Source organism: Azolla caroliniana, unplaced genomic scaffold, assembly GCF_043228905.1.
Source record: "Azolla caroliniana isolate FFs.n. ecotype wild unplaced genomic scaffold, voAzoCaro1.0.p SCAF_5, whole genome shotgun sequence".
Classification (NCBI taxonomy): domain Eukaryota; kingdom Viridiplantae; phylum Streptophyta; class Polypodiopsida; order Salviniales; family Salviniaceae; genus Azolla; species Azolla caroliniana.
The window spans coordinates 5,928,927-5,956,587 of NW_028230440.1; the positions used below are offsets into that span (position 1 = coordinate 5,928,927).

At 38.3% G+C, this 27,661-nt stretch overlaps 3 protein-coding genes across 4 annotated transcripts; 1 reads left to right on the forward strand and 2 right to left on the reverse strand.

The window, feature by feature from the left end:
• Positions 1–5,801: 5,801 nt before the first annotated feature.
• On the reverse strand, positions 5,802–10,523 carry LOC147863906 (importin subunit beta-1-like). Of its 2 annotated transcripts, none has more exons than XM_087319552.1 (3): positions 10,340–10,523; positions 6,761–9,187; positions 5,802–6,374 (listed from the first exon to the last, which is right to left on the reverse strand). In XM_087319552.1, exons 2-3 carry the CDS (start codon positions 9,184–9,186, stop codon positions 6,176–6,178), a joined length of 2,625 nt encoding a protein of 874 aa, XP_087175678.1. In that variant the 5' UTR covers position 9,187; positions 10,340–10,523; the 3' UTR covers positions 5,802–6,175. The 2 variants fall into 2 exon arrangements, with proteins under 2 accessions (XP_087175678.1, XP_087175679.1); XM_087319553.1 differs by having other exon boundaries at positions 10,328–10,523.
• Positions 10,524–14,783: 4,260 nt separating this feature from the next.
• Positions 14,784–16,412, forward strand: RHL2 (Spo11/DNA topoisomerase VI, subunit A protein). Its single transcript, XM_087320406.1, has one exon. The coding sequence runs from the start codon at positions 14,839–14,841 to the stop codon at positions 16,234–16,236; it is 1,398 nt and encodes a 465-aa protein (XP_087176532.1). The 5' UTR covers positions 14,784–14,838; the 3' UTR covers positions 16,237–16,412.
• Positions 16,413–17,774: 1,362 nt separating this feature from the next.
• On the reverse strand, positions 17,775–23,010 carry LOC147863908 (mitochondrial import inner membrane translocase subunit TIM22-3-like). The gene is made up of 5 exons (XM_087320280.1): positions 22,822–23,010; positions 19,068–19,132; positions 18,916–18,988; positions 18,437–18,490; positions 17,775–18,305 (listed from the first exon to the last, which is right to left on the reverse strand). Exons 1-5 carry the CDS (start codon positions 22,949–22,951, stop codon positions 18,049–18,051), a joined length of 579 nt encoding a protein of 192 aa, XP_087176406.1. The 5' UTR covers positions 22,952–23,010; the 3' UTR covers positions 17,775–18,048.
• Between the last annotated feature and the right edge of the window lie 4,651 nt (positions 23,011–27,661).

A 27,661-nucleotide genomic window follows, 5' to 3' on the forward strand; every position in this document is an offset into this window, starting at 1 on the left:
TGATTTTTCCATTTCCCGAACTTGGTCGATCACTTGATCTATGTTGCTGGTGCGGAAATCAATGACGGTGCACACCGTTCGTAAGGGTTCCCGGAGTGCTGCTAAGAATATGGCCTTTGTTTCTTCCTCTGGTGGTGCCCGACTGAGCTGACTATGGATCCGCTGGAACCGGATGACAAACTGTTGAATGTTCTCCGTTGGTTCCTGCCGAATAATGTAAAATAGGCCTACCATTTCCCGTTGGTCCATCTCCTTGTGAAAGAAATGCAAGAATTTGGTCTTTAATGCTTCAAACGTGGGGATGGTGCTGGGATCTTGTGTTCAGTGCCATCTGGCGGCCGGTCCCTCCAGGGTCATGCCGAACTCTGGCATTTTTTAGCGTTCCTCTTCGGCCGCATTTAAGCGTTGGGACACATGGTTTGCCTCCCAGGTCTGCTAAAACGCATGAACGTGGGCTTCTGCGTCCAGATCATCTCGGTATCGGGGATATTGGAACGACATATCGTCGTCTAGTGTCGGTACGTGGGCTGGTGGTGTCGGTGGCCTTTCCTCCTCCTTTGTCGGCGTCGGAGGTCTTTCCCGCTCCTCTGTCGGCGTCAGAGGTCTTTCCTGCTCCTCTTTCAGTGTTGGAGGCCTCTCCTCCTCGACTTCCGATGTCGGAGGTCTCTCTTCCTTGACTTCTGGTTCCGGAGTGTGCTCGACTTCCGGTGCCGAAGGTTCCAACCTTGTCAATTCTGGTTCCGGTGTCGGCAAGGTATCCGACTCCTCGTCCTCCGGTCCGTCTGGGTGTCGTTACTGCTGCGGTAGCTCGTATGCGCGTTGTATTCCCCTTCCGAACCCGATTCAAAAGCCGAAAATGCTTCGGATTCGCCTTCGCCCGCTGCCAATGCCTGGAGAAGGGATTCCGCTTCCCGGAGGCTGCTTAGGCTTCCTTCGTCCAGGTAGTCGTTTTGTTGTAAACGAAGTGATTCCTTGGCCACTCTCCGGATCACCTTGGAAAATGAGCGATCCGCTCTAATTTCATCTACCGCTTGCTGGAAAGCCTCTCGCTTCCTCAGTCGTTCAACAAGTCTCCTTGCTCGCTCCGTAACCGGGTCGTTCATTGGTCTAGTCATCCATTCCCGTCGTTGTTCGTTGCGATTGTGCAGGAATCGTGGTCGCCAAAAACTGTGTTATTCCTTAGGGCCGGACAATGGCCTAACACAGGGTGTCTACGAAAGACACTTCACCAAAGGGGCGCTACGGCAAGATAACTTAATACTCAACGATTAATCAGACTTTAATTGGTTACTTAGCAATATGGCATTAGACTTGATACACACGTATGATAGAACAATTAGCACAGAACGGTAATCAACACTTAAAGATAAAACAAGAAGTTGTATTAATTATCCGTCAAAGTTTTACATTGTAACCGGGCCTTTATATAGGTCACCGGTGCTGAGTACAAAACGGTGCCAACCGGCACCTGTTCGGAACCGGTCCGTCCATTCACGTCTCATAAACTACTTAATTATAATAGATTCCGAATATACAATCCCTTTTACTGCCTTTGCATGTAATTGAGTGGATACTTTAGATACCCTACTCACAAACCCAAAATTACTAAATTAATCATATCAGACTCTGTATTCTCGCATATAAGTCTATGTAAACCAATCCCACTTACCCTCTTCTTGTATAAATTTGTCAATTAGTATTTCATTAGGATGGTTCTTATCATTGTAATCTTCCATTTATTTGTTGTTAATACAATTTCATGTATTCAGTACATTTTTATTTCCCTTTCTTAGATACATAACACTCACACACACATCTATCTATTTCCAATCTGTGATCAAAACTACCAATCTAGATCTCTAAAGCTTCACGTGATATTAAAGCCTAAGGGTTAATCATCCATATTGGTTATCCTCTGTTTTGTGTTTTGTTGCTCCGTGAGGCCATCATTAATGTAGAATAGCCTCATGTGTGTTGATGTGTTCAATCATTGTTGTTGTGGTGGAACTACATAATTTGTATGTTGTCACATTAAGTATGCGGTTTTGTGTGAAACCTTAAGCACGAACACAAGGGTCTTGAATGAAGGAAGTGGGGGTTTGACGTTGTCTCCTTTTGAAGTTTGGTTATTTGTATGTTTTTGTAAATGTGTATAGGTCGTGTCATGAAAGTGTCTTGCGCAAGTGTGTGTGTGTGTGTGTGTGCGCGCGCGCTTTCAAGTGTTTGTGTTATATGGCCTATGTTTGCACCAAATTTCCTTCAACAACAACTATGTGAGGCAACTTCAAAAACTTGAGATCAACTTCTTCATATACCTCTTGGTATCCAATTGCCAAGAGCATGTTTGCTGCTATGACGCATGTTCCAACCATATGTGAGACCTCCATGTTATTTGACTTTGAAGATTCTTATATCATTTCAAGAATACCAAGATAATACATCTCAAATGATTACCTCTATTTGTATAGATAAGCTTGCTTTGACCACCAACACAAATTCCCCACAACTCTCTTTTCACCTAGGCGTAATTTTGTTGGCTTTCACAAATTACTTTGCCCCAAATCAAATTGCATAGTAACTCTCATCTCCACTCTCTTGATTAATGACCTCACTTATTCCAATTGAACCAGTGTCTAGTGTCACAAATTAGATTGGAGCTCTATCCATATAAAGCTTTTTGTAGTGTTGGTTCCTCAAGGGAAAGCTCCTTTAATCTTTGCATATATTCCATATATGCCTTCAATAATCCATATAGGAACTCGACAACGAGGGCATATTGTGGGGATGTGATAAAATGAACATGAGGCTCCGAAGGATCATGTCACTTCCAAATATTCTTCTAGCTTTCATATACCTCCATCTCGTGGATGATATTCACCTTCTTAGGAGCTTCCAAGTATACAACCCACAAAGGCTCTTTTAGCACAACAGTTGTCCCATTATCAAGGCATCATATGTCAAAAATTGCTCCTTCGAAAAGTTTTGAGATGATGGAACTTGATGGTAACCATGAATTTGCAACTGTAGTTGGTTATCTAAATCGTATTTTTGCAGAAGGAGAGAGATTGCATTTCATTCATGGGACTGCTAAAAGTTTGCAAAAAGAAAGTCACAAAGTTTTAGCAATGCTTGGAAGAGTTGTTAGTCAAGCACTAGATCTAACTGGGTATTAGTATACCGGCAGACCTTCAGTTGTGAAGACTACCACTCATCATTCTAGTGTGCATTTAAACTCAAATATTCTTACAGATAGAGATGTTTGGATGCCCACAAAAGATTTGAGAGAATCTTTGACAGACTTTAGTGAATTGCCAAGGTTAATAGAGATTGAACCAAAGAGCACTAAACAGATTGAATTTTGTACAAAAGTAGGGTCAAAATGATGGTACTGATAGAAAGGAACCAAGATATCACAGTGGAGTTTTGAGAAAAAACTATATTGACAACTTCGATCGGAAAAATGTTGCTCAATATGCTTATGGCTTGGTTGCCTTCGGTCATCAGTTATTCTCCTTGGGCCTATCAGATATTCCCAAGGTTGATCCACATATCAGTATAGTAGATGCTCTGATGGATATGTAGAGATGCATTAGCATTACAATATGGTGGATCTGATGCTCATAATATTGTTTTTCTTGAGAGGTATGCAAGGGAAACCCTCACTTTGGGAGCTGGATTCTAATTATTCTTTACACATTGGGAGTAGTGGTGATGATTCACATACATATGATTATTGGTATAGCTGCACATACCTAATTATGCAAAGCTTACAAAGAAATACGCTTGTTGTTGAGGCTGAGAGGATGCCATATGAAAACATGTTTGTTTGGAATTATTTTATATGTTGTCTTTGATATGTTTTTTTTTAAACTAATGGAAGTATATTTTGTTTTGAAAAAAAAAACTACTCCTTCTATGAGGTTTTATGAAAAGATGCACTCAAATCTAATATCCAACCTTGTCTATAGGCATTGTCATGATGCTTGAGAATAGAAACTCAAATGTAATTTGATCAATTTCTTCAAGTTTGGTTCACTACCCGATTTGCCCCAATAATGGGACTTTCTTGGATTGAAGTTGATTGCTAGCTACATAAGCATCACCATTGTTGTTGCCAAAGAGGAACTTCCTTTGAGCCTCTTTGGCGACAAAATTTGAAGCATGACCTCAGTGATTCAATGTGTTGTATGTTATCAATGGCTCAATATTGTAGCTTTAAAGCTTAACAAATCCCATATCATAGTACATAATATACTCGAATGCATTGACAAACATTCTTTTTCATACGAATGCGTATGTTATCAAAACATTCTTATGTTTTTTTAACGCTTTTACCTTAACTTTCTTACCTTTAAAAAATTTACCTTATAATAAATAAAGAATACAAAAGTATGGTATTTTACATACTTCGACAATGTTTACCATTCTCAAATGATTTAAACATTCGGTTCATACTATGTCCCAGACATAGAATGAACCATATGTAACATACGTGCATTCGCATTCGAGAATGATTCAATCAAACGTGTATGGTAAATCATCTCAAATTTGGATTGGATTGACTATGGTCTATATTATATATTGATTCACCTTCAATCCCAATAAGTGGACTCTAATCCATTGTGAACCACCAACATAAGTATGGTTACAATATTTGAATTGTATCACATGCATACTTTTGGGATGCTTCTTAAGAATCAAGATATCTCTATCATCCTCACTTTAGAACTTTACCAAAAAATGAGTATGAACTATAGAGATTGAATCAAAATATGTCGTTATAAATTATAATCAAACGTTCAAAAACTCATAAAACGTATATTCGAGAATATGACGAAAACATGACATAGGCAGTAGTAGCATAACAACTTACCACCAGGGTGAGCTAATTTCTAATAACAAAGAAAAGAAAAAAGAAACGATCAAAAACTCATAAAACGTATATTTGAGAATATGAAGAAAACATGACATAGGCCGTAGTAGCATAACAACTTACCACTAGGGTGACCTAATTTCTAATAACAAAGAAAGAAAGAAAAAGAAGAAGGAACATGCCACTAACAAGAGATTTTATGCCATGACACTAAAAAGAGGATAAAGTTGGGAATTGAACCCAAGACACAAGTAATAGTAGCATAGCAACTTACCACTAGGTTGTGCTTAGTTCTAATAATAATAAAACAAAAGAAAGAATGTATTATAATATCAACATAAAATTTTGCTATAAAAATGATACTAATGAGAGAGAGAGAGAAAGATTGAGAAATTTGGCAATCGAAGCCAAGACATAGACAGCAATAGCATGACTCCTTACCACTAGGGTGAGCTGAATTGTAATGACAACAAATGAAAAAAAGGAGCACGCCATTTCAAACGTATTCGTTTCCAAACATTTGAATGCTTGCACGAACACGAATATTACGTTCTATGGTCCCAGATATTGATAATGGCTCCCTAGCAAGTATTGCATGGTCTCTTTTACAGTACACATTATGTTTGAGGCATGCCTAACATAATCAGAACACTCATACTAAGATATTTTCTAGTTCTACCTTTTCATATTTTCAGTTGATGACTCTCTACTTTAGTAAAACAACTCAGCTGATACAAAGAATAAAAGGTTTCTAAAGCCATACCAATCTGTACACGAGAGTAAACATCAAACAAGCATTTACTTAAATCTAATGTTTAAAACAAAAAATTATTTACCACTCATGAAATGGGATACAACTTTTTTATTTAAATGTTTACAAGTAGCCAGAAGATTGTATAGGGCATTAGCAACACAGTAAACACTCATAAGGAACAAAGAATCTTTCATAAATAAAATAAAAAAGACAACATATGTCACATATGTTGATGAAACACTACTGATTAAAACACAATAGTGTTTCGTAGAAACAGCGAACCCCCAGAAAGGAATTCACTCTCACAAGCTTAGCTATTCAAAAATAGCAATGCTCCTAGGACTAAAAAACATCGATGTGTCCCTATACATGGGACACTTGATGGAAAGCCATGTGTTTTTAACACATTTAATGGAATTTCCTTTTACATCAAACTACCTATTGAAATTGGCGATGCACCCTACAAAACCCATGTGTCCATGTATATAATGCAATCCATTTGTAATACAAAGAAGCTTTAGAGAATATTTTTTGGGTTATAACTAGCGTCATCCAGAGATGATGCGGCTGATAGTTGCTAAAGCCCAATCTGCTGTTTCTTTGAGTGAACGATCATCGGAGGTCCGGCATTCTTCTAAGAAGTTCTTATAAAATGTTGAACTCTGGAAAAGTGAGGAAACATTTGGACCCAGTGTATCTGCTAAATCACCAAGCACTCCAACTGCTGCTTTTGTCACAGTTTCATCCCTGTCCAAAACATTGAATAAAAATCATGAAATATCAAATAATGTGTTTCTAATGCCATGCTCCAAAAATATAAAATAAAATGAAATAAATTTTTTTTAAAGGCATCTACCAAAATACCCCTATCTTCTAATTAGGTAAACCACCAGAATACCCACTCAGTTTCTTCAAATTACCAGAAGACCCCTATTTGTACAGAATTTGTTACAACATAGTAATACATATTCTGGTAATTTTAGAGTACTTGGGGGCAGTCTGGTAGATAGCAAAAAGTAAAAGTTGATTAGGATTTTCTAAACATGAACAAAAGACATGCTGTTAATAAAAAAGAGTAGGTGGAAATCAGATTTAGTAATACATTGTTTAAAGCAAAGATCAGAGGTGTCTACCTATACATGTCGGCACAAATACTCTCAAGGAACCGTAGTATATGACCAGCATAGGGAACCATGAGATCGGATTTCTTGTTCTTAAAACCTTGGAAAATCCCAGAATATGCTTCTAAGATACCAATACGAAGTTGATTGTAGTATTCAATCACTTCGTCGTCTTGATTCGTTGCCTGTGCAGAAAGCTCAGCAGCTCCTTGAAGCATAGGCATAGCATACATCAAATACTTCTCAAAATTCTCTCCAATGGCAAGTGCAATATCACCAAAGCATGAAAAGATAGGTGGCTTCACAGAGCGATGAAGCTGACTACTAGATAAATTCTTCAGCAAATGGGTCATTATACCATCACAAAAAGGTAGAACCTTCTCATCTAAAGCTCGACAAATATCTCCAACAACACCAACAGTGATTGCACACACTTGATATTCCTCAAAGTTCTGAAGACCCATCTCTAGATACTTATAAAACTCAGGCATATACTTTGCAAATTCTGGCCCAGTAACATAAGCCAAAGCACCAATCGCAAGCATCGCTTCTTCATGAACAGTTGCACTCCGACATGCGAACACTCTAAGGAAGAGAGACATCATCTGATCAGCATATTGCAAAATACCGAACTTAGTTGATTCAGAAGCACCGAGTTTCTGAACAATCACTTGCAATACACCACACAACAAGGCTTGCACCTCGGTTTGTTTCTCCCTGTCATCAGATGAAACTACTTGCATGTCAAAGGTATTGCTCAGCTTTTGCATTACAACAGGTACTAGCTGAACAACTATAGGCGCAGTATCCTCAGTTGAACATCGAACGATCTCATTCAGTGTTTCGTATGCTGATGCTCTTAATCGAGAATCACCTGCATCTTCTCTATCTGTTGTGACCAAGAGAGCTTGAATGATACTTTGAAAGAAAGGTGACAATGGAGAAGTGGTGTGGTCAGATTCCTCATACCCTTGAGCAAGAAGATAAATAGCACCACACACTTTTTCAGCCACATTCGGAAGATCTGAGATTTTCTCTAGCAGGACTCCAAGAATCTGAGGAAGATTAACTGGAGTTATGACTGGAGCTTCAATATTAGGGCCATGAAGAAACTCAAAAATCCTACCTAAAGTCCATGCTGTAGTATCTTTCACCTGATTCTTCTCATCCTTCATCGCATTCAACATAAAGGAAAGGGCATGATTAACAAGAGGAGTTAACTGTTCTAGGGAAGGACCTTCAAGAATGGATCCGAATGCATAAGTGGCTGCCTCCCGGCATCGCCAATCAGGCTTTGAAATGTTTTCTTGGACATATGGCATAACAAGAGGAACGATATCATCACCAACTGCTCTTGCCACAAGACCTAAACAAGTTCCACCAGCCATCGCTAAGCTCCAAGCCTCTTCTTCTTGATCTGATATTTCTTCTTGCTTTGTTAGTGTTTCTAACAGCATTGGTACAAGGGCAGGAAGCGCTTGCTTCACGAATTTGAAGTATGGCACCTCTGATTCTCCTGAAAATTCGGCTCCATACTCTTCTTGGATTTCAATCTCTTCATCACAGATAGAGCTCCAAAATTCTATAGCTTGCAATGCAATAGGTTCTTCATCCTCGCGCACAGCCTTGGAAGTAATAGAGAACAAGTCTTGCATATATGGAGCTAGTTTATCATAATAAGTAGAGGAAATAGACACAAGACACTCAAAAGCTGCCAATCGAACCCTTTTATCTGGAGAGAGGGTGGCTTCACAGACCACTCTCATGATGTAATCTCGTTCCATTGCATTCTCAAAGTTACTATGAGCAAAATCAAGTGCATTATAAAGAGCCTGAGTGGCTGCCAATCTGATATCATTATTGGTTTCAGTAACATTCATTCCTTGAACAACAGCAGTAAGGATTGAATTAACCTGTTCTTGAGCTAGCACATTCGCAGATACTTCCTCACAGACATACCCTAGAGTCTCTAAAGTAGATTGTCTAAGCAATGCCGATTGTTCCCCTTGGGGAGCTCCCATATTTGCTAGCAGTATTCCTATTAGCTCTGGCCATTGACCTTGGGGAATCTCTATGGCAGCCACTTTAGCAATAACTTGTGAAGATGTATGCCTAGCCTCTATAACTGTAGAAGATAATGTATTTAAAAGAGAAGTCTTGATCTGAACTTTTAATGCACTATTAAGAGAAACCCAAGCTTGCATTAATTCAGCTTTTCTTATTGCATCTTTAGCATCAAGAGAGTTTTTCAATATGAGACCTGCAAGCTTGCGACTCTCAGGTGGTTTTTCATTGTTTGCTAGCTCATGTGCTAGCGACAAAAGAAACGATGGTAAGTTTTGTTCTTGGAATTGTTTGAGATTATCTTCTGCAAGCTTTCTCACTGTGCCATCGGGCGATTGTGCATTGAGAAGGATTTGTGTGACCTCCATTGCCATGCTGAATATACATCATGAACATTTAATTTATATATATTAAAAACAATTTCATTTCTAAAACCTCTCTCTCTCTCCCATCCTCTCAATCAAATCAGTGGTTTACACCATAGCATCACGGTTATAAAATTGAATGCTTGCTGTGTTCTCAGTCCAATCACATGGATTGAAATTAGTACATATATTTATATGTATGTGTGACAAAAGTTATGTCCGCATCAATAGTTAGGGAATTTTAGGAATTATAGGAAATCTCTATACTCTGACAATCACATACATTGATCTGTTCAGTGTACAAAGCAGCAAATATACACACACAATCAAGAAGATGGACAATAGTTGCTGAAATAATAGCTCAAGACATTAGGATAAAATAAGTTTGGATTTCAGGGCTAGCCAGGTTGTTTTAAGATACCTTACAACTCTAGGAGTTAAAGTGGACATTAAACCAAACTTACTTCGGCTTATAATTCTTTGCATTACATGTTGACTACTTTAGGTTTATCGTACTAAAAACCATTCTAAACAATCAAATGTAAAAGATTTCAATCAAACTGCTAGATCAACATGACAATCACTTTCATGTAGGATTTACTAAACTAACTAACTCTAATTCAATGGTCAGCTTTTTAACTTGCTCCTAATGCAGATCTCATCTCATCCAATTGCATCATGAACGATCTATAAGAGAATATTATTATAGAGACTTGCATCCAAATTCCCTTGCAATAGTATAGTATCGTGTCATTATTGAGGATTAGATCCAAATTTCTCTAAAAAAATGAAGAAAACTAACGTCAATCCAATTATATTTTGCTAAAGGAGATTTAGATTAAAAACATTCAACATCTCGAATTTTGTTTCTGATTCTGATTCGAATCTATCTGTTTGTATACATACAATCAGACAGACTTAAGCAGAATAATCTGATTCGATCGTTACAATATGAAAAAACTTAATTCATAAAATGTACAGATAAACTATCCGATCATTGGATAGCAAGAAGGGGAAAAAAGACTTTTTAGAACAAAGGTGAGATAGAAACAGATCAGATTCGATTCATAAGCAAGCAAAATAATGAGACATAATAAAACAAAGAAACACCGGAAAAAACATTTTTTTAGGGACAGAGGATTCATGAAACCTGAATACGTACAGGGAAAGAGAGAAAGAGACAGCCTTCCCTTATACCGCTGATCAGAGAGCGCAAATATTGTTGTAGCTCCCTGTGCAATACTCTAGAGCAATACCCTGTACACAGGAGAGATTTCAACGCATAGACGAAACCCTAACCCTACTGCTGAATAGAGCTTTAGAGAGAGAGAGAGAGAAGCAGAGACGCAAGAGCTAATTTAGGGTTTAAACCCGAGGAAACCCTAATTTCCATAAGTAGCCCGAGGCTTTGGACGGCCCAGATCAGGGTGGGTCAATGATTCCACGGTCAAGATCCTTTTCCTGTTGTTTTTGAAAAGCTAGCGCGCTTTCTTCCTAAAAGCTTTTCATATAATTTCATTTCATTTAGAAAATACCCACAAAATATACATATACATAACATATTATACATATGCATATATAATATTATTATTTATATATATAGATAGGTTATAGATAGATATGTATACACATATACATATACATATACACATAGATATATACATAGATTTCTTGCTTGTTTCACTCTTTATTCCTTTTGTTGATGCCGGTTAGGTTAAGCTCCGATGATGAGCGCGAGAGCTCTATCTTTTAGACATAATAACTAACGAGTGGAGTGTGGAGCATTTGGTGTGGATGGTGTGGGCCATCACCAGTCAGCCCTACAACCTTGCACTCACTCATTTTGTTTTGAGACTTCCCGAACTTCTCATGATCCCTTTGTGTGTCCATTGAAGCTCTTGTCTCCCTCCATATTTAAGGTTTGTTTCATAGGGAAAGGCCGATATATGGTTTGCGGTTCCTTTTCTGAGACCCTTGGTGTTGGACTGTATAGATTCATTTGTCCTACACCATGTGACTTCTTGTGATATTTTTTAGATATAATGCTCTTATTCTAACTGAGCTTGGAGCTCTTGTCTCCATACAAATATATAAATATACACATACACATATTAATAATTTATTGTTTCCCAGATTGCGCCTAAATTATTGCCCAAAAATCTTATGAATATAAATATGATTTGTTTTTTATCGCTTTATATACTTTTATACCTTTCTATAACTACCCTTCATATATGTGTTTGTTTTATCGTTTTATCCATTAACGTCTCCTTTTTACTCTTTTTCTTTCAATGTAGCATGAAACCTCGACATAAAATTAACTAATAATGCAATTAAACGATTTTCACATTAACGTCCACACATGTTCGATACAATATAAGAAGCGAGATTAACGGCACGAAAAAGACCCTATGAAGTTTCGTTCCCACATTCTAGTTCAAAACATTGCTAATATACAATCTACTTCTTATACTTGAAAGAAAAGTTTTTTGCATGGATCAATTGTTGTCTACAGACAAAAACAATCGTGCTTGTGATATGGTACCCCGACTTATTCGTAGATGACTAGCAATCAAATATAGACATATCTTTTTTGGGAAATATGTGTGTGCGTGCGTGCGTGCGTGTGTGTGTGTGTATCTACATCACTGTTTTTATGTTAAAAAATGAACTTAACAATAAAAAGTTGTTGAGTCATTTCCTTCTCTAGCTTAACCAATAGTTGCGTTAACTTGAATATCATCCAAGTACTTATAAACATATCTATGCCATTGTTTTTATGTTGAAAAAACAACTTAGCAATAAAAACTTGCTCATAAATTTTGTCTCCTCCCTACATCAATTTGTTTTATAATGCTTCCCCAATTCATGGTTTCTTGAAAGCTTTCTCACCATATCGCAACGAAGGTGAAAGAAATGTAATTTCATGTAGCATTTTAGTGTGAATGTCATGAAAACAATAGAGAAAGTAGATACATTATATCAAAGTCAAAATATATCTTTGCTTCTTCTTCTTTTTCCAAAAAGAAGCTACTTTCCCATTAGTCAAGACAGGCAACATGCTTTCCATACATACCACAGGGTGAAGCCTACGGTCAACATCCAAATCTCCCAGAACCGAGGGGATGCAGTCTTCAAGCCTATCTCAAATAAGTTCTTGACGAGTTCACCTCTTGTGCAATCATAGTATCAATTGGTTGCATTGAAGGTGTTTGTCCAACTATCAACCGAGAGATCGATCCAAGCCGCTATGCTACACGATGTTGTTCCTTCCACTTCACATGCAACTAGGAGACGAGTCACTTTGTCCCATATCCTCTAGGCTTGAGGTCAATCCCACAAACAATGTCTCAGAGTCTCAATAGGTGAAGAACAGAGTGGGCAAGGTATCGGGCCACCACGTTTACCCAGTCATTCGCCAACAGGGACCACGTTATGGCCGATCTACCACCAAAATAGCTTGAACTTCTCAGGCACGTGGAGATGCCAGAGACCCTTCCAAAAGGTATTGAGCACTTCGTCGGGGATTCCCAATGTCTGCCAACCATTGCGTAAGGAACCATTCAACTGTTGTTGTATAGCTTGACCTAATTTAGTGTTGCAATCGATGAAGCAGCGTAGTCTGTTGCCGTGATTCCACCTGAAATCCCTTGGGTTCCATTCTAGTTCCGTGAGGGAGGGAGCGACAATTGTCGTAGACCCACAATTTCTAGCAGGGTTCCACCTTAATAACATCAAGATCCGTCTTCTAGTTGTTACCAACCTGCACCGCCATTGAGACCGGGTGCCAAATGCCAAGTAATAAGTTGAATGTTGTCAACGTGAAGTTAATCTAGTAATGTTAGTACACAAAACTTTTTTATGGAGCTTAAAAAAATTAACACAATGCTAAAAAATTTGCTCATGAGCCGAGTATAGCTAAAGAAAAGAACAATATAAAGATTAAATTGGGAATTCAAATTCTTTTGTTTCAGTTCATATACAAGTAATAAGTTGAATGTTGTCAATGTGAAGTTAATATGATAACATTAGTACATAAAACCTTTTTATAGAACTTAAAAAAATTAACACAATGCTAAAAAATTTGCTCATGAGCCCAGTATAACTAAAGAAAAGAACAATATAAAGAATAAATTGAGAATTCAAAAATATTGAAAGGGATTCAAAGATATGTAAGAGAATGTAACAAGCTATTTCTACAATTCCTTGTACATTGGGTATTTACGGGATATACATATGTTTCTCAAAAGGTTTTTAGAATATCCCTCTCTATTGCTGCATAGAGGAGATGGGTATTCATTTTGGAAATTTCCAAAAACCTAACGGAGGGAATTCAACATAATGGGGATATGGTTATTTTTCCTCTTTGTTTATTCAAAGCGGCGAATAATATTTTAGTAGTGGAAACCACCATGCTTATTCTAGCATTTTGTGGGCTAAAAGGATAAAGCATTTATATGTGCCACCATTGAGGGAGAGAACTAGATTGTCCAAAGTTCAACCATGGCCCATGGGGCCAATGACGATAGGAAGTGGCAATAGAAACTTGCTTGGAAGTTATATTTGCAAAGGTGTCCAAGTTAAAGCCAAATGTGATAGTCATTGATAAAGATCGGACACCATATAATGTTGTATCTAGTGTTATTGTTCAAGACTGTGAATCTTTGATTGTTGCGAATGGGGAACGTTCACAAACATGTTGTCATCTTTTAATTGTGTCAGTTCCACGCTAAAAAAACATGGGTTGACAACTTGTTGCCCAGCGTAAGCGTTGCTAAAAGAAACCACCTCTACCAAAGAAACTTATGCATTGCATTACATAATATGCCTTCAATGCTATGTGTGAGGAGGTAAGGTAAGAATACTTGTACAAACTCAAAGTTTGCCAATATATAGAAGCTAGATGTTGTGGACAAAGTTGTGTTTGGAGGAATCTATGGCCCAAGTTTGGTAGACTATTTAACTATGGACATGTTGATTATTTAGGTTTGTAGTGTGTAGAGTTTGTATGTGTACAACTCTAAGATTTTGATTTCGTGAACATATATGACATGTCGACTCCAACACGTGATCTTTGAAGTTTATAATCACGTTGAAAAAACTAGTGGCTGAAATTTTTATGGTGGCTAAAATTTGAATCTTCATTTAAATCATGTAGGTAACCCGGATTAGGTGTGCGTAATCGGGTTGTAAATTCGGTCCCAGGCCAGAGAAAAAGCGTATGGGTTAGAGCTTGCGTCTGGGTCAAGATGTAACAGAGCCAGTGGGCGGGGCCGAGTTAGATGCGAGAGAGGCTCATAAGAGCCGGCTTGGTTTTCGGGCGCATGTATTTTTTTGTGGATAATGATCGGACGATGTAGATCGCACGCGCCATTCGAAACGTGCCCTGCACGGTCTGTGACCGCGATTTCCTCACCAAGCCACATACATGCATACATACATACATGCTCGTGTTGATTTGCACCATACATAATATGTACATGTACATGTACATGTATGTATGTATACATACATACATACATATACATACATTATTACAAATTTACATACATACGCATGTATCTCTTCTCTTCACTTCAACATAACTGTAAATCCTATACTACTTTGTACACTTTTGGGCGGGAAACGTCTGAGGGTCCATCGCTGCCGCCATCGCCTCCCATGGCAGACAGAAGGAAACGAGCAACAGCAGTCGTCGATTACGATGAAGATGAAGAAGGAGACGACACAGACGACGACACAGACGACGGCGAAGAAGAACGAGAACAGAAGAACACGAGCAAGAGCAAGAGCAAGAGCAAGAAGAAGCGTGGCGAGGAGTCCGCAGATTCTTCTAAGCAACAAACAAGCGCAGCTCTCTCCTTCAAGAAGAAACTCAAGCCAGACAGCACCATCTTGGCCACTGTCACAGCCCTCGCGAAAGCGGAGCAAGAAGCAGAGATCAATAGCCTCTCCCTTTCTGACCTGCAACTCCCGCACGCTTTTAAAGAGGTATCTGAATTGTCTCCTGACTCTGTTGTTTCTGAAATCGAGAAATGCATTCTTTCAGTTGCCAAATCCATCCTCTCTGGCAATGGCTTTGGATATAACGTCCCTTCTCGTGGCGGAGCTAACCAGATATATGTTCCTGAGATCGATCGCATCGTTTTGAAAGATAAATCTTCCTTTCGCGAGTTTTCTAACAGTTCTAGTGTCAGAAAAACTGCCATAACCACACGTATCCTTCAGCTTATTCATCAACTCTGTATCAAGCAGATCCATGTCACAAAACGTGACCTTTTCTACACAGACGTGAAACTTTTCCAAGATCAAGTCCAGTCTGATACTGTTCTTGATGACGTTTCGTGTATGCTTGGATGTACTAGATCGAGCTTAAACGTTGTAGCTTCTGAGAAAGGAGTTGTGGTGGGACGTCTTATCTTCACAGAGGATGGAGATAGGATCGATTGTACAAAGATGGGGGTAGGAGGTAAAGCCATACCTCCTAACATAGATAAGGTTGGAGATATGGAAAGCGATGCTCTCTTCATTCTTCTTGTTGAGAAAGATGCAGCGTTCATGAGACTTGCAGAAGATAGGTTCTATAACCGATTCCCTTGCGTCATTGTTACTGCAAAAGGGCAACCTGATGTTGCCACTAGGTTGTTTCTTAAGAAGATGAAACGAGACTTGAAATTGCCTGTTTTAGGTCTTGTCGATAGTGATCCATATGGATTGAAGATCCTTTCAGTTTATATGAGTGGATCAAAGAATATGTCTTATGATAGCTGCAACCTCACAACTCCTGATATCAAATGGCTCGGTGTTCGTCCTTCTGATCTGAACAAGTACAAAATTCCTGAGCAATGCAGATTGCCAATGACAGATCAGGATATAAAGACCGGTAAGGACTTGCTTGAAGAAGATTTTATAAAGAAAGACCCGAATTGGTATGCTGAGCTCGAGTTAATGGTTAAGACGAAGGAAAAGGCTGAAATCCAAGCTTTGAGTTCCTTTGGATTTCAGTATCTTTCAGAAGTTTACCTGCCAATGAAGCTTCAGGAAAAAGATTGGATCTGATCAGAATCTAGGATATATATGCCAAACAATGAGAATTCATTTTGCACTTGTCTTTACTGGCTGAAATATTCCTCACTAAGGTTGGTCAAATGATATGCACTAGTCCTTAAAATTCTTAATGTAATTCAGACAGGCACACCAAATGGTTTAACTTAAACCCATATGGTTTATATTTCTTTCTGATTTTTTGATTCTATTCTTAGTCCACATTTAAAGAAGAGAGCCTGAAAATGAAGGTGAAGCATGGAGCACGAATAAGGACTAAGAGAATGGAAACTGTTACAGCTACAAGTTTATGCTAATAAGTACATGCACTGTGCTCATGTAGAACATGATCTTGGTAGTGCATATCTTGAACTTTCTTTTCACGAAGTGCTTGGTTTGAACGTATTGTGGCATTTTTGGAATCATCAAAGGTTTTAAATAAACAGAAAAGTATTCTATTGATCCAATATTTGCATGAATACAATAAACCAAACTATCTGTTGTCAATATGAATGGCTAAATTGAAGCATGATTTGCATCACAAGGTGTTACAGTGAGTGTGGCTCTAATCAAACGATTAGATCGTCAAATATCAGAAACTTTTAAATTGCCAGTCAATTTATTTCTGCCATTGAGTTTAGCTTGAAAGCCATTGAATAAATATTTGCATCCTCATGAGGAGTGTCCAAAACTACTCTGGGTATTTTCAGTTTACTTTTATTATGTGGATTAGGTCTTAAAATTAACCTACCTTAGTCAGTTACATACATTTAAGCACCAATCCTTCAAATTTCTAACGTGGAAATCAATTATTAACTTACTGAGAATTATTAACTTATTTCCACATAATGGAAGAATAAATCAATTTGTGATTGATGCACCCCTTCCTAATGATTTAATGGAGGGGTCATTTTAAGAGCATATACTATTCTTGAGAAAGGTTACAAAGTGATAATTTTGAAAATATCGAGGATAGAACCATTATCACTCTTAATATAAAGTGGATAATATAAGCACATTTACTATTTTAATCATAAAATATATTGCAAAAATGTACCATCTTTTTACCTAGGCCATATAGTGACATCTATGAGGGATAATTTTATATTTTCCTAAATGTGCTTGTCGTTTTCCTAATCATACGGTTGCCAATTTCAAGCAATAATAATTGATGTTTATTGATTAGTACATCTTATAATGTGAAGTACAATTCAATTCCACACATGTCATTCTTAGATTATGATTGAGAAATGACTGACGTAGTTAAAACATTCATAATCCAACCCATATATATCATTGTGTGGCACTTCATACTGTTCCCCATAGGGTGAATAATCTATCAATAACAACTTGGTTATGTTTTAACCCAATGTATGCATATATGATTGAGAACTTATGTCCACGCCATTGTTGAGTTCCACAGGGCGAATAACCTATCAATAACAACTTGGGTATATTTTAACCCAATGTATGGATATTTGACCATAAACTGGACAGAGTCAAGAGAACAATGACACCCTAAAAGTACATCAAATGTTCCCCTATTCCATAGCTTCGCATAATGATTTCGCATGTGTCTCACCATAGATAATTAACTTACATTATCCTGGATCATATGGAAAGTCAAACGTGATCAATACATACAGTCAGGATATGCAGATCTTGAGTATGGATTCTGGGAAAGCATAAACAAGAATAAGAAAAATAGAACACAATAGAGATTTGCTTTGCTTTGTTACAAGGTTATTATGGCTTTCAAAAGAACAGAACAAAATTTTGAAGCAAAAAACTTTTGCATTGAAAATCTTAAGAGTTGTCCTGTGAAGATCAGCGACTAGCATATGCACCTACTTTCCATCTACTAGGATCAATCCGAAGACCATCCAAATAACAAGGTGCCATAACAAAAGGAGGGAGAACAGGAAATGAGAACTTATCTCCTAATAATGGCAGTTCTCTTTCATAACTGCCCAAGACATTGTTCATTCCTGCTGCTATAGCAGGCTGAGGCCTGCCAAACCTCTCCATTATATACGAGAAGGCACCAAATGTTATACAACTCCTCAGAAGTGCTTCTGGATTTCCTGAAGTGCAAGAAAGTTCCAAACATTAAAAGAAGCAGCAAAGAAGTTATAAGAAAGGTAGATAATTAGCTGTTTTGTGCAACATTCAGTCACTGTATATAATGGCACATCCAGAATTCGTTGTCATTCACCTGGGGTGCTCAAAGCAAGACCAGTGGCACATCCAGCAATACCTGCATTAATAGCTGCAAGCAATAAAGAACCACAGATTAGCCCTTCATTACTTCTCCACAGCCTTTTTGAAAAGTGTATTGAGCACCGACACACAAAAATCTCCTTTGATATTCAAAAATTTCACCAGCCATTTAGATGGATAAGAAAGTGAAAATAACAAAGCACTCACAGAAATCAACGCTCTATAAGGTAAGTTGCTAGATGAAAGCCTCACAAATTTCATTCTACACCATATCTAATGTTGATATACAATCCTATATATCTTTATTAATTTAACTTGCACAATTTAGGTGAATAGAGACAGAATAATATGCATAAGACTTTGACAGGTAATTCATCATTCACCTTACCTCTATAGAAACTATAATCTTTTTAAGTATGAGGCTCTTTATTTTAGCTATGAAAGCTACATGATGCATAGGCTGTACAGACTTACCATCTTGCTTCCCTCGAATTTTCCTCAGAAAACATGAGACAAACGTATGCACTCCAGAAAGCAATGCGAATGTCTAAAATAAAAATTGTATCACATGAGCCCAAAAACATTTCTATATCTATTTCTTAAGCACAGTCTTGATGATTTATAACCTTTGCAGATGAGCCAGCCTCTTTTAGGGATCCCTTGAAACCTTGTCTCTTCCACAATCCTTGGCCTATATGAGCATTCAGAAACTCAATCAGCAAAAAACTAAGCATAATATTGTTCACTTTAACTTCATAGAAAAAGATAGTCATACTGGTGATGATGTAATAATGACATCCTCCAGGAGCCTTAATGTGCAAAAGTAACATAAAGGGAATATTCCTCATTTAATGTGAGTACATGATGAGTCAATGCTTTAGCCTTTAGGATGGCATACTCAATAGATCATTCGTAAGACCAAATCATTCCATCTCTTTCCCCCAATGTGTAAATGTGACTAAATTTCAACTTCTTGATATTACATTATTTGAACGAGACCATATTGAAAAAATAATAGACCACTACTTCATGGCTAGAAGAAAATATGACCTGCAGCTTTAATTTGGTCAATATTATGTTAGGATATGAAAACAACATTTTCTAGCAGATAAATGATGTTGGGTGTGAAAAAACACCAGCTATGCTCACATATGTGGTCAACGAAAAAGGGTGGGTGCATTGAATTCAGTCGATGGTTGCGTTCGACAATGGGCCTAACAATCCACTATATATAAACAAATCTTAAAGTGAATTCTGGGGTTGGATCTCACTTCATCAACTGAATTGTTTCAGTATTTGTGAGCTTTGGCGCACATGAGCTAGAGCTGTGGTGCATAAAAACCCTCGGTGAAAATCATGCTTCAACACTCTGCTAATAATACATTAATTTCCGTTCTCTCCATTGTGTACTCTGTTGAGTATCTGTTTGTGCATCTTGTTCCCGTGAAAACATACATGGAACCAAAGCTATATAGAGGTTCTGCACTTTTTACTTGAAAATAGTGAGGAAGGCAAACATGAAGAGGCAGAGATGATTGAACAAGATTTATGATTGATAGGTAAGCACCGCAGATGACGCCAGAAAGTGGTGTTAAATGTGGAATTCCTAGCAGGGTGTGGCCAGTCACCAGTAATGTCAGAGGGGAAGCTCAATGTGACATGCTCAAAATGTACAATCTTGGATTTGAATGAGCTCTTGCACACCAGCCTCAGACTTGATGTCAAACTGGTGAGAGCAATGGATCCATAGAACCTGATGGTCATGATTGCTCCAACCGTTGCAGAATTGCAAGCATGTAACAGGCATAATGCAGATGCATGGTATGAAATCATAATGGGACAACTGATTCAGTGTTGATTTTGACTCAACACACATTGAAGGTGATTTGATATGATGCAAACACTCTGTATACAATGGTCATGGAGACAGCTGATTTAATGTCAAGGTTGATTCAACATAAGTTGAAGGTTTGTGATCATTCTGTCAATAGTGCAGATGATATCAACAAATGGTATTGGAAGTGGGACTCCTGGTCACATAAAGCCATGGTTGTTGCCAATAGTGTTGGAGGGAAAGCGGGAAAAACTACAATCTGCGGAAGTTGGAAAGTTTCCACCATTTGTACAAGCTCCTGCACACTGTACTTAGACTAGATGCCAAGCTGATGGGACTATAGGCCCAAAGGACCTGACACTCATGGTATTTGGCTGAAGATGAAACTGGAGTTGTGGTTAATGGAGGAAGCAGATAGAATCAGGTTCCCTGAACTCACTAAAGCATGGTCAAGAGCAGATGCATCAGGACATTTGGTCCTTGATACCGAAGTCAGCACATGTTGAGTCGAGGGAACTAGTTTCGGAACTTGAGGAATGTCAACGATTGTTCGTCATAATGCAGAACAAGCAGAAATGTCCAGCAGATGGAAGTAGATCAATATATCATGTCATGTGAGAACTGAAAGGGGTGAAACGAAGTGCTTGGAAGATATTGTTCTGATATTCAAAATCTGTCAAAATCCAGTATCAGTGTCGAGATTGGCAATGAGATCTTTTCCAAGTCAGGTGAGAAAATCTGCTTAAACACCGCGCAAGCAGTTGGGTCCAAGGAGCACAGAGGAAATTTGTTTGAGCTAACTGCATTATCAAGGAAAAGCACAAGACAGTAGCAAATGTGCAGGTATGGCATCAACACTTTGGGCAGCAGAGTTTCTTGATATTCTGGAAGGTGCAAGTAGATGGCTGATGGCAGATACATGAACGCCCAGATTGGCTGAAGTGCCTTGGAAGAATGGTGCTTGCACGTTGAGAAAGAACATGGGAAGTCTTTCCCAAAAACTCTCCTCTAGAGTTGGTCCATGCCAATCTCTGCAGAAAAATGACAATGAAAGCCAATTGTCTTACTTTTTCCTCACTGAGAATGATTATAGTAGTATGGAGATGCCGACATTCACTACTCCTCTGGAGAACAGTGATCACTGATGCTCAGCCATCTTCCTTCAAGAGGTAAGCTGACATAGAGAGTGTTTCTCGATGGTGAGTTCGACAATCACTGATTCACCTAGGCAGCGAACTGTGACAGATCTCTTCTGCACAGATTCTAGTAGGGACATTCCTGATGATGTTTTACAAGCAAATATACCAGGCAATGTGGACATAGAGAGCATCTTGATTAAGAGGTTGACACTAACTGATCCACCTAGGCCAAAAACTTTGACAGATTTCTTCTGCATGAATTCTAGTATCCATACTCCTGATGGTGTAGCAAAACTCCCAGACGAAGTGGACATAGAGAGCATCTCTTCATGAAAATGCAACACTCACTGGTCCACCTAGGCAGAGAACTCTGACAGATTTCTTTGGCATCGATTCTAAAAGGGATACAAATACTCAAATCCATCATCATACCGCATTTGGGACATCTTCCTCGTTCTGTTGACCTTTTGATATTGGATAACCCCATGATTCGAAGTTTGAGAGGGAAGCAATTAAAGTTCCAAAGACTAGGCACCAATACTGCTCTTTAATTATCCATGATTCATGTTTACATTCCATGACATTTACTTTATGAAGCTATCAAAGAATGCATTTTTCTTTTGTTACCTGCATTGACGAGTTAACATAAACCATTATAATATTTGCCTTGTCTCACACGACATTAAGTCTTTTAGAGACCCTTTTCTCTCTCTCACAGCACACTTTGCCCTAAACAAGTTCAAGAGTCTACGTATCACAATTTGATACAATGCTCTACCTTTGATCACATTCAACCATGGTTTCCACACATCTTCAACTAAACCCAATCCTTGTACAAACTTCTCTCACGGTCACAATGTGAACTCTCAATTGCAACATTCATTAGTAAAATTCTTGACAATAGAGAGTCATTACTCACTTTCACATGTAATATGTGAAAAATATTAATATTTTTGGTCACATAGGTAATATGTGACTCTGAAGTGAATAATAAAATATTATCTCTCTCTCATATATATATATATATATTGTGTGTATGTGTGTGTGCAAGGAAGCATGTAAGTGCAGACGTATATTTGAGTGTGTGTGTATATATATATGTATGTATGTATGTATGTATGTATGTATGTTTTGACAATAATCACTAAACTTCTTGAGCATAGTTAGAGATAAGATTACCACATACGCTCTAAACAGCAGTTCGTCATATTATGTAGGGTCCATGTATATGACACCTGATCATGAGAAATCTCTCATGTCGCTGTCTCTCACACATGCACGCACACACGCAAATGCACATTGATGTTATATAGCAGTATGCAGCAGGAACATCTTCTAATATGCTATCTTATTTTCTTTGGTATTAGATGGAGACAGGAATGCAGGAGGAGGAGAGAGTTCTTTTACCCAAACCAAAGACGGAGCCCATGGCGCCTCCTATAAATCCATCACGAAGCCCTGTCACCACACAGATAACAGAGGGTTCGGACTGAGGAGGAGGAGGAGATGCTTCAATCGCTGATCCTGCTTCTTTCATAATTTTGTTGTTTCGATTAAAGCCCTGTTTCTGGCTTGCATTCTTCTTTCCTGGGGGAAGATCTCTGTAGAAGAATATCCGTCCCGCTGTTTTTCTTTATTTGTCGGATGCCCCTGTGATTTCCAGTATTTCCACAAATGCCCCCTTGCTTCTTCTTCTTCTTTTTGGTTCCTCGTGTCGTATACCTACCTATAGGCTATGAAGAGAAAAAAAAACCATCAACAACTACTGATACAGTAGATGATCTTGAGATGTTCATTGAGATCCCATACACTTTAAGGAACCACAAGATGAAAAGACCAACAAAAAAAAGTCATCAGTTAGAGTGTTATAGTATCAATCCTTCGCTTTCGTTCGTCCTTTCAAGAAGTCCCCGACCCCGGAAGAACCTGAGTGCCCCGTTGTTATTCGTTATACCCCCTCCTCTCCCAGGTCCTCCACAAATGACCCTTCAAAGACCAAGTTTTACCCTTTGACTTTGAAACCTTCTTACATTACCTTTACATGTTTTGATTTCTTTGGTCCTACAGGCCGTATTTGGCCACCAAAGATGATAATGAGATATCTCACCTTCTTCTTCTTTTCAAGAAGAGTCTCGCATTCTAAGAAAAAAGAACATTCACAATTCCCAATGCGGTCGAACTCAAAGAATTGAACAATGCCAAAGAGAGTTACGACATTTACAAACATTCTATATGAATGAGGGTGTTGAACTTTATGAAAATTTATGTAGAAGAATCCAATGAGGGAGTTTGTGTTTCCATACACGGTCATCAACAATGAAAATGACCCTAATATAAGGAATGCCTCTCTGTCTCGGTAACCCTTGAACAACATGTGGAGTCATACCACTAACTTTTGAGTGTGTGGTTCAACTTAGTCGGTATGATGATTGAGGTCTCTCGTGTAAATGATGTCTTGCAACCAAATATTTGGGAGCATCAATCCTTCCAAATATTCCATAATGCAATACTTGAGATTGTAGGAAACATCTCAATGATGACCTCAACCTTTCTAAGTGTAAAAATCACCACAATATCTCAATAATACCCTATATATGTGAGCATAAATACAAGATGCGAGAACTGCCTTTGTATTTACATGTAAATCGATTGTAAGCCTTTATCACAACATTGCTCCCTACATTCGTAGCCCTAGAGTGAACGCAACAAACGCATTGGACATTAAACACTATAAATTATGAGAACACAAATATAGAAATAGACAATGTACATGTAGATCATGCTCAACTTCAACCGCCCAAAGTCCCCACATGTAGTTGTACGTGTATAATCTCCCATTTAATGTAGACCATTGCTAAACTATTATATGATAAAATTAAGCATACAAACATATTCAAACTCATTATATTAATATTGAGATGAAGCCATGTGTCCCTTATCCACACAATATTTGAATAAGTATTTACAATTTTATTGCAGAGTGGAGGCCCACCACTACTCCCCATGATCCCAAATACTACGTTCAATTTGCTCTTTCTCCACTCACCTCAAACATTTATGGTTAGTTCTCTAAATATGGCAAAGTTTGATGGAAGCAAATGTAAGTGCATTTGAAAGTTTGATGATTCATTGTTGCTTCATAGATTTCCATAAAGCTTTTGATATGGTGCCTTCCGAACATGTTTCTTTTTTCCAAAAAAGAATATGCTCCATTAGTTAAATACGTTGTCAGGGTAGTTGTGGTTCATGCGGCGAAGTCGCGGGGACTAAGGTTAAGGGGAGTTGAAGAAACTTAACTTTTAATAAGGCTTGTATGGTGATGATAGAATGGTTAAGCATAGTAAGAAGAAGAGTTACGAGTAATGTGCGTGTGTGTGTGTGAGAGAGAGAGAGAGACGAGCATAGATAAAAGATAGAGACAATGTATGATTCAAGAAAGAAGATTGAGACAAAGTATGATTCAAGGAACAAGAGTATATGATATAAACAAGATGTATATTAAATATATAATATTTTACCAACTTTACAATCCTTGATCGCAAGATGAATCTTTTCAATACCGACCCTTGATTTGAACCCACGACTTCCATTTTGAAATGCGAGGCTCTTCACCGAATAAGATATCTTCAATACTTGTTTAGATTCTTTTCTCCCCCTTCCTCTTACCTTGCTCTTGATAACATATCTGCTATTGCATTTCTATTCCCAGAGATATGTCGAACTTCAGGGTTGACTGATCTAATATAGATACACCATCTTAACATGGCTTGATTTGGAATATCACGATTAGCTATGATACCAAGAATAGGCAAACAATCTGTTTCCATTATTACTTCAACACCAATTAAGTAATATTTGTTTGTCTTTACTGCTGTTACTATCCTCCATAGCTCTCTTTTCACCTGTACATATTTTCTTTGTCGACCACTAAGAACCTTTGCTCCGAATCGGACTGGATACCTTTCTTCCCCATCTTGTTGGCTTATCACCCATCCAATTCCAATGGGACTAGAGTCTACTATGAGATATATGGGTCGGGTGTAGTCAGGTTGCTTTAATGGTGGAGCTTGTGCTAAGTAGTACTTCAATTTCTTCATTGCCTCTGAATGCTCTTCATTCCATTCGAATGCCTCTCCTTTTCTTAGGAGTCTAGATAAAGGTTCAGATAAATGGGCATAATGTGGAATCCATTTACAGTAAAAAACACATACCCCCAGAAACCTTCGTACTTCTGAGACGGATGTACATTCCTCTTGCATATTTTGAATTGCATTGACCTTGGCTGGGGATGGCTTTCTCCCGTACGGGCCACACATATGAGCAACTATTAATATCTCTTTTGCCCCAAATATTGACTTCTCCCCTAATAAGGTCAAATGCACTTCTTCCATCCTTGATAGTACCTTCTCACAATCCTTGATATGGTTAGCGACGAATTGATGACAACCACTTTCGTCCAATTCCTCATTCTTCTCTTCCTCCTTACCTCCCTTAATCGGAACATCATCTAAAAAATGCATTGTAATATGAGGAATAAAATCACAAAGTACCTTGTTCATTCCATTCATCATATGTGCCACTGAGTTGGTCGCTCCTTGCGGCAAGGTACACATCCGTACTAACCCTATAGGTGTCTTGATAGAAGTTATATCTCGACTTTTGATAGCAAGTTGAAATTGATCATACCCGGAATAAAGGTCTCCCATTGAATATATAGCTCTTCCTGCAAACATCTCAGCAAACTCATCCACAATTGGACCTACTCCCAAGTTTCGGATTGTTACCTTATTCACGGGTTGCATATCTTTCTTTAACACAATGAACCATCGACTCAAGTAAGGAGTGTTCGATGGTTCCAAGATAGCCATCCTTATATCTTTTCTTTCAGAAGTTCTAATAGTTGAGGGATTCTAGCCCTAGGCATGGGTATTGGCTTAAAGTTCCATGGAATATGAGGAATAGTGAATATAACCATGGGCTCTACAATTTCTGGATCCACACACCCTATTTCCTCAGGTTGGAATGCGAACGCCTTTCCATGCCTTTTTAACATCTCCTTGAATTGCTTTTCTTTAGAAGGTAATAGGAAGTCACCCCCTCCTATTTTCATCCCTTGTATTGTTTCCGGAGTAAACACATGTCCCACCTTTCGTGGGTCTCTGATCATTGGCTCTGTGGCTGCTTCTTTGATTGCTTTTTCACTATCCCCTAGAAGTGGAGCAGCAATAGGACGAACCTTCTTCTCCACTGTCTTGTACTTTGTTAGTACATGTGCTTCATGATCCTTTCGAGCAACTTCTTCAATGACCCCGTACATCTTGATTGAATGGACAGGAACTTGGATTTCGTTGTCTTCTTCCATTGCTTCCAAATGAGTTATTGTATCTTCAAAACTTAATTCTTCAAACATATCCTGAATTTCTTCATAATCATCTATTAATCCAGAACACTTAAAGTACTCAAAAGCATTTTGTATTTTATTATTATTTACTTTTAGTATAAAAGTAGCACCATTAGATGAGATTGTACAAGGAATATCTTTATTTACATTATTATTCATGGGGTTTTCTTTTATGTTCGGGCTATCACAGCCCCTACATGTAAAAGCCCTATCTAAAAATCCTGGGAAAACTCTTCATCCATCTCTTGAATTGGATGTTCCCTCAAGCATTCTTTGTTTCTTTCATGGTTGGGCCTCACGGTTACGAATTGGACAGTCTTTCTTCCATCTTGACTCTTGATTCTCGCGAAAGCCGAACCATCATCAATAACCTTTGTTTCCATCCTCACTACGGTGATGTAGGGCTGACCAAGGATGACGGGGTAGGTTGATCGATCCTGCACAAAGAAATTTTGATTCACTGACACATCACCAATTGTTACCTTCACACTAGGACATGCTCCGAATAGATCCTCCGTAGTCTCTGTGGCAGCTCTTATTTTCCACCCATGATTCTTGTCGATCGGTCACCATCCTCGAGCGTAAAATTCCGATGACATCATGTTAATCTCGGATCCATGATCGATCAAAGCAATACATGGAATTTGCTGCTCCCCAATTTTTGCAGGTGCCTCCGTTGTTACTCGAGCCCAATGGTCCCTTGTATAGTGACTCCTATCCCTTTCATGGACGCCAACATCATTTTGGTTTTTTACACTTGCAACATTGATGGTGCCACCATACAAATCTTGGAGTGTTGCTGCACACCCTCTTGTAATTTCCTCTGTCACATGTCTCTTCCTTCTA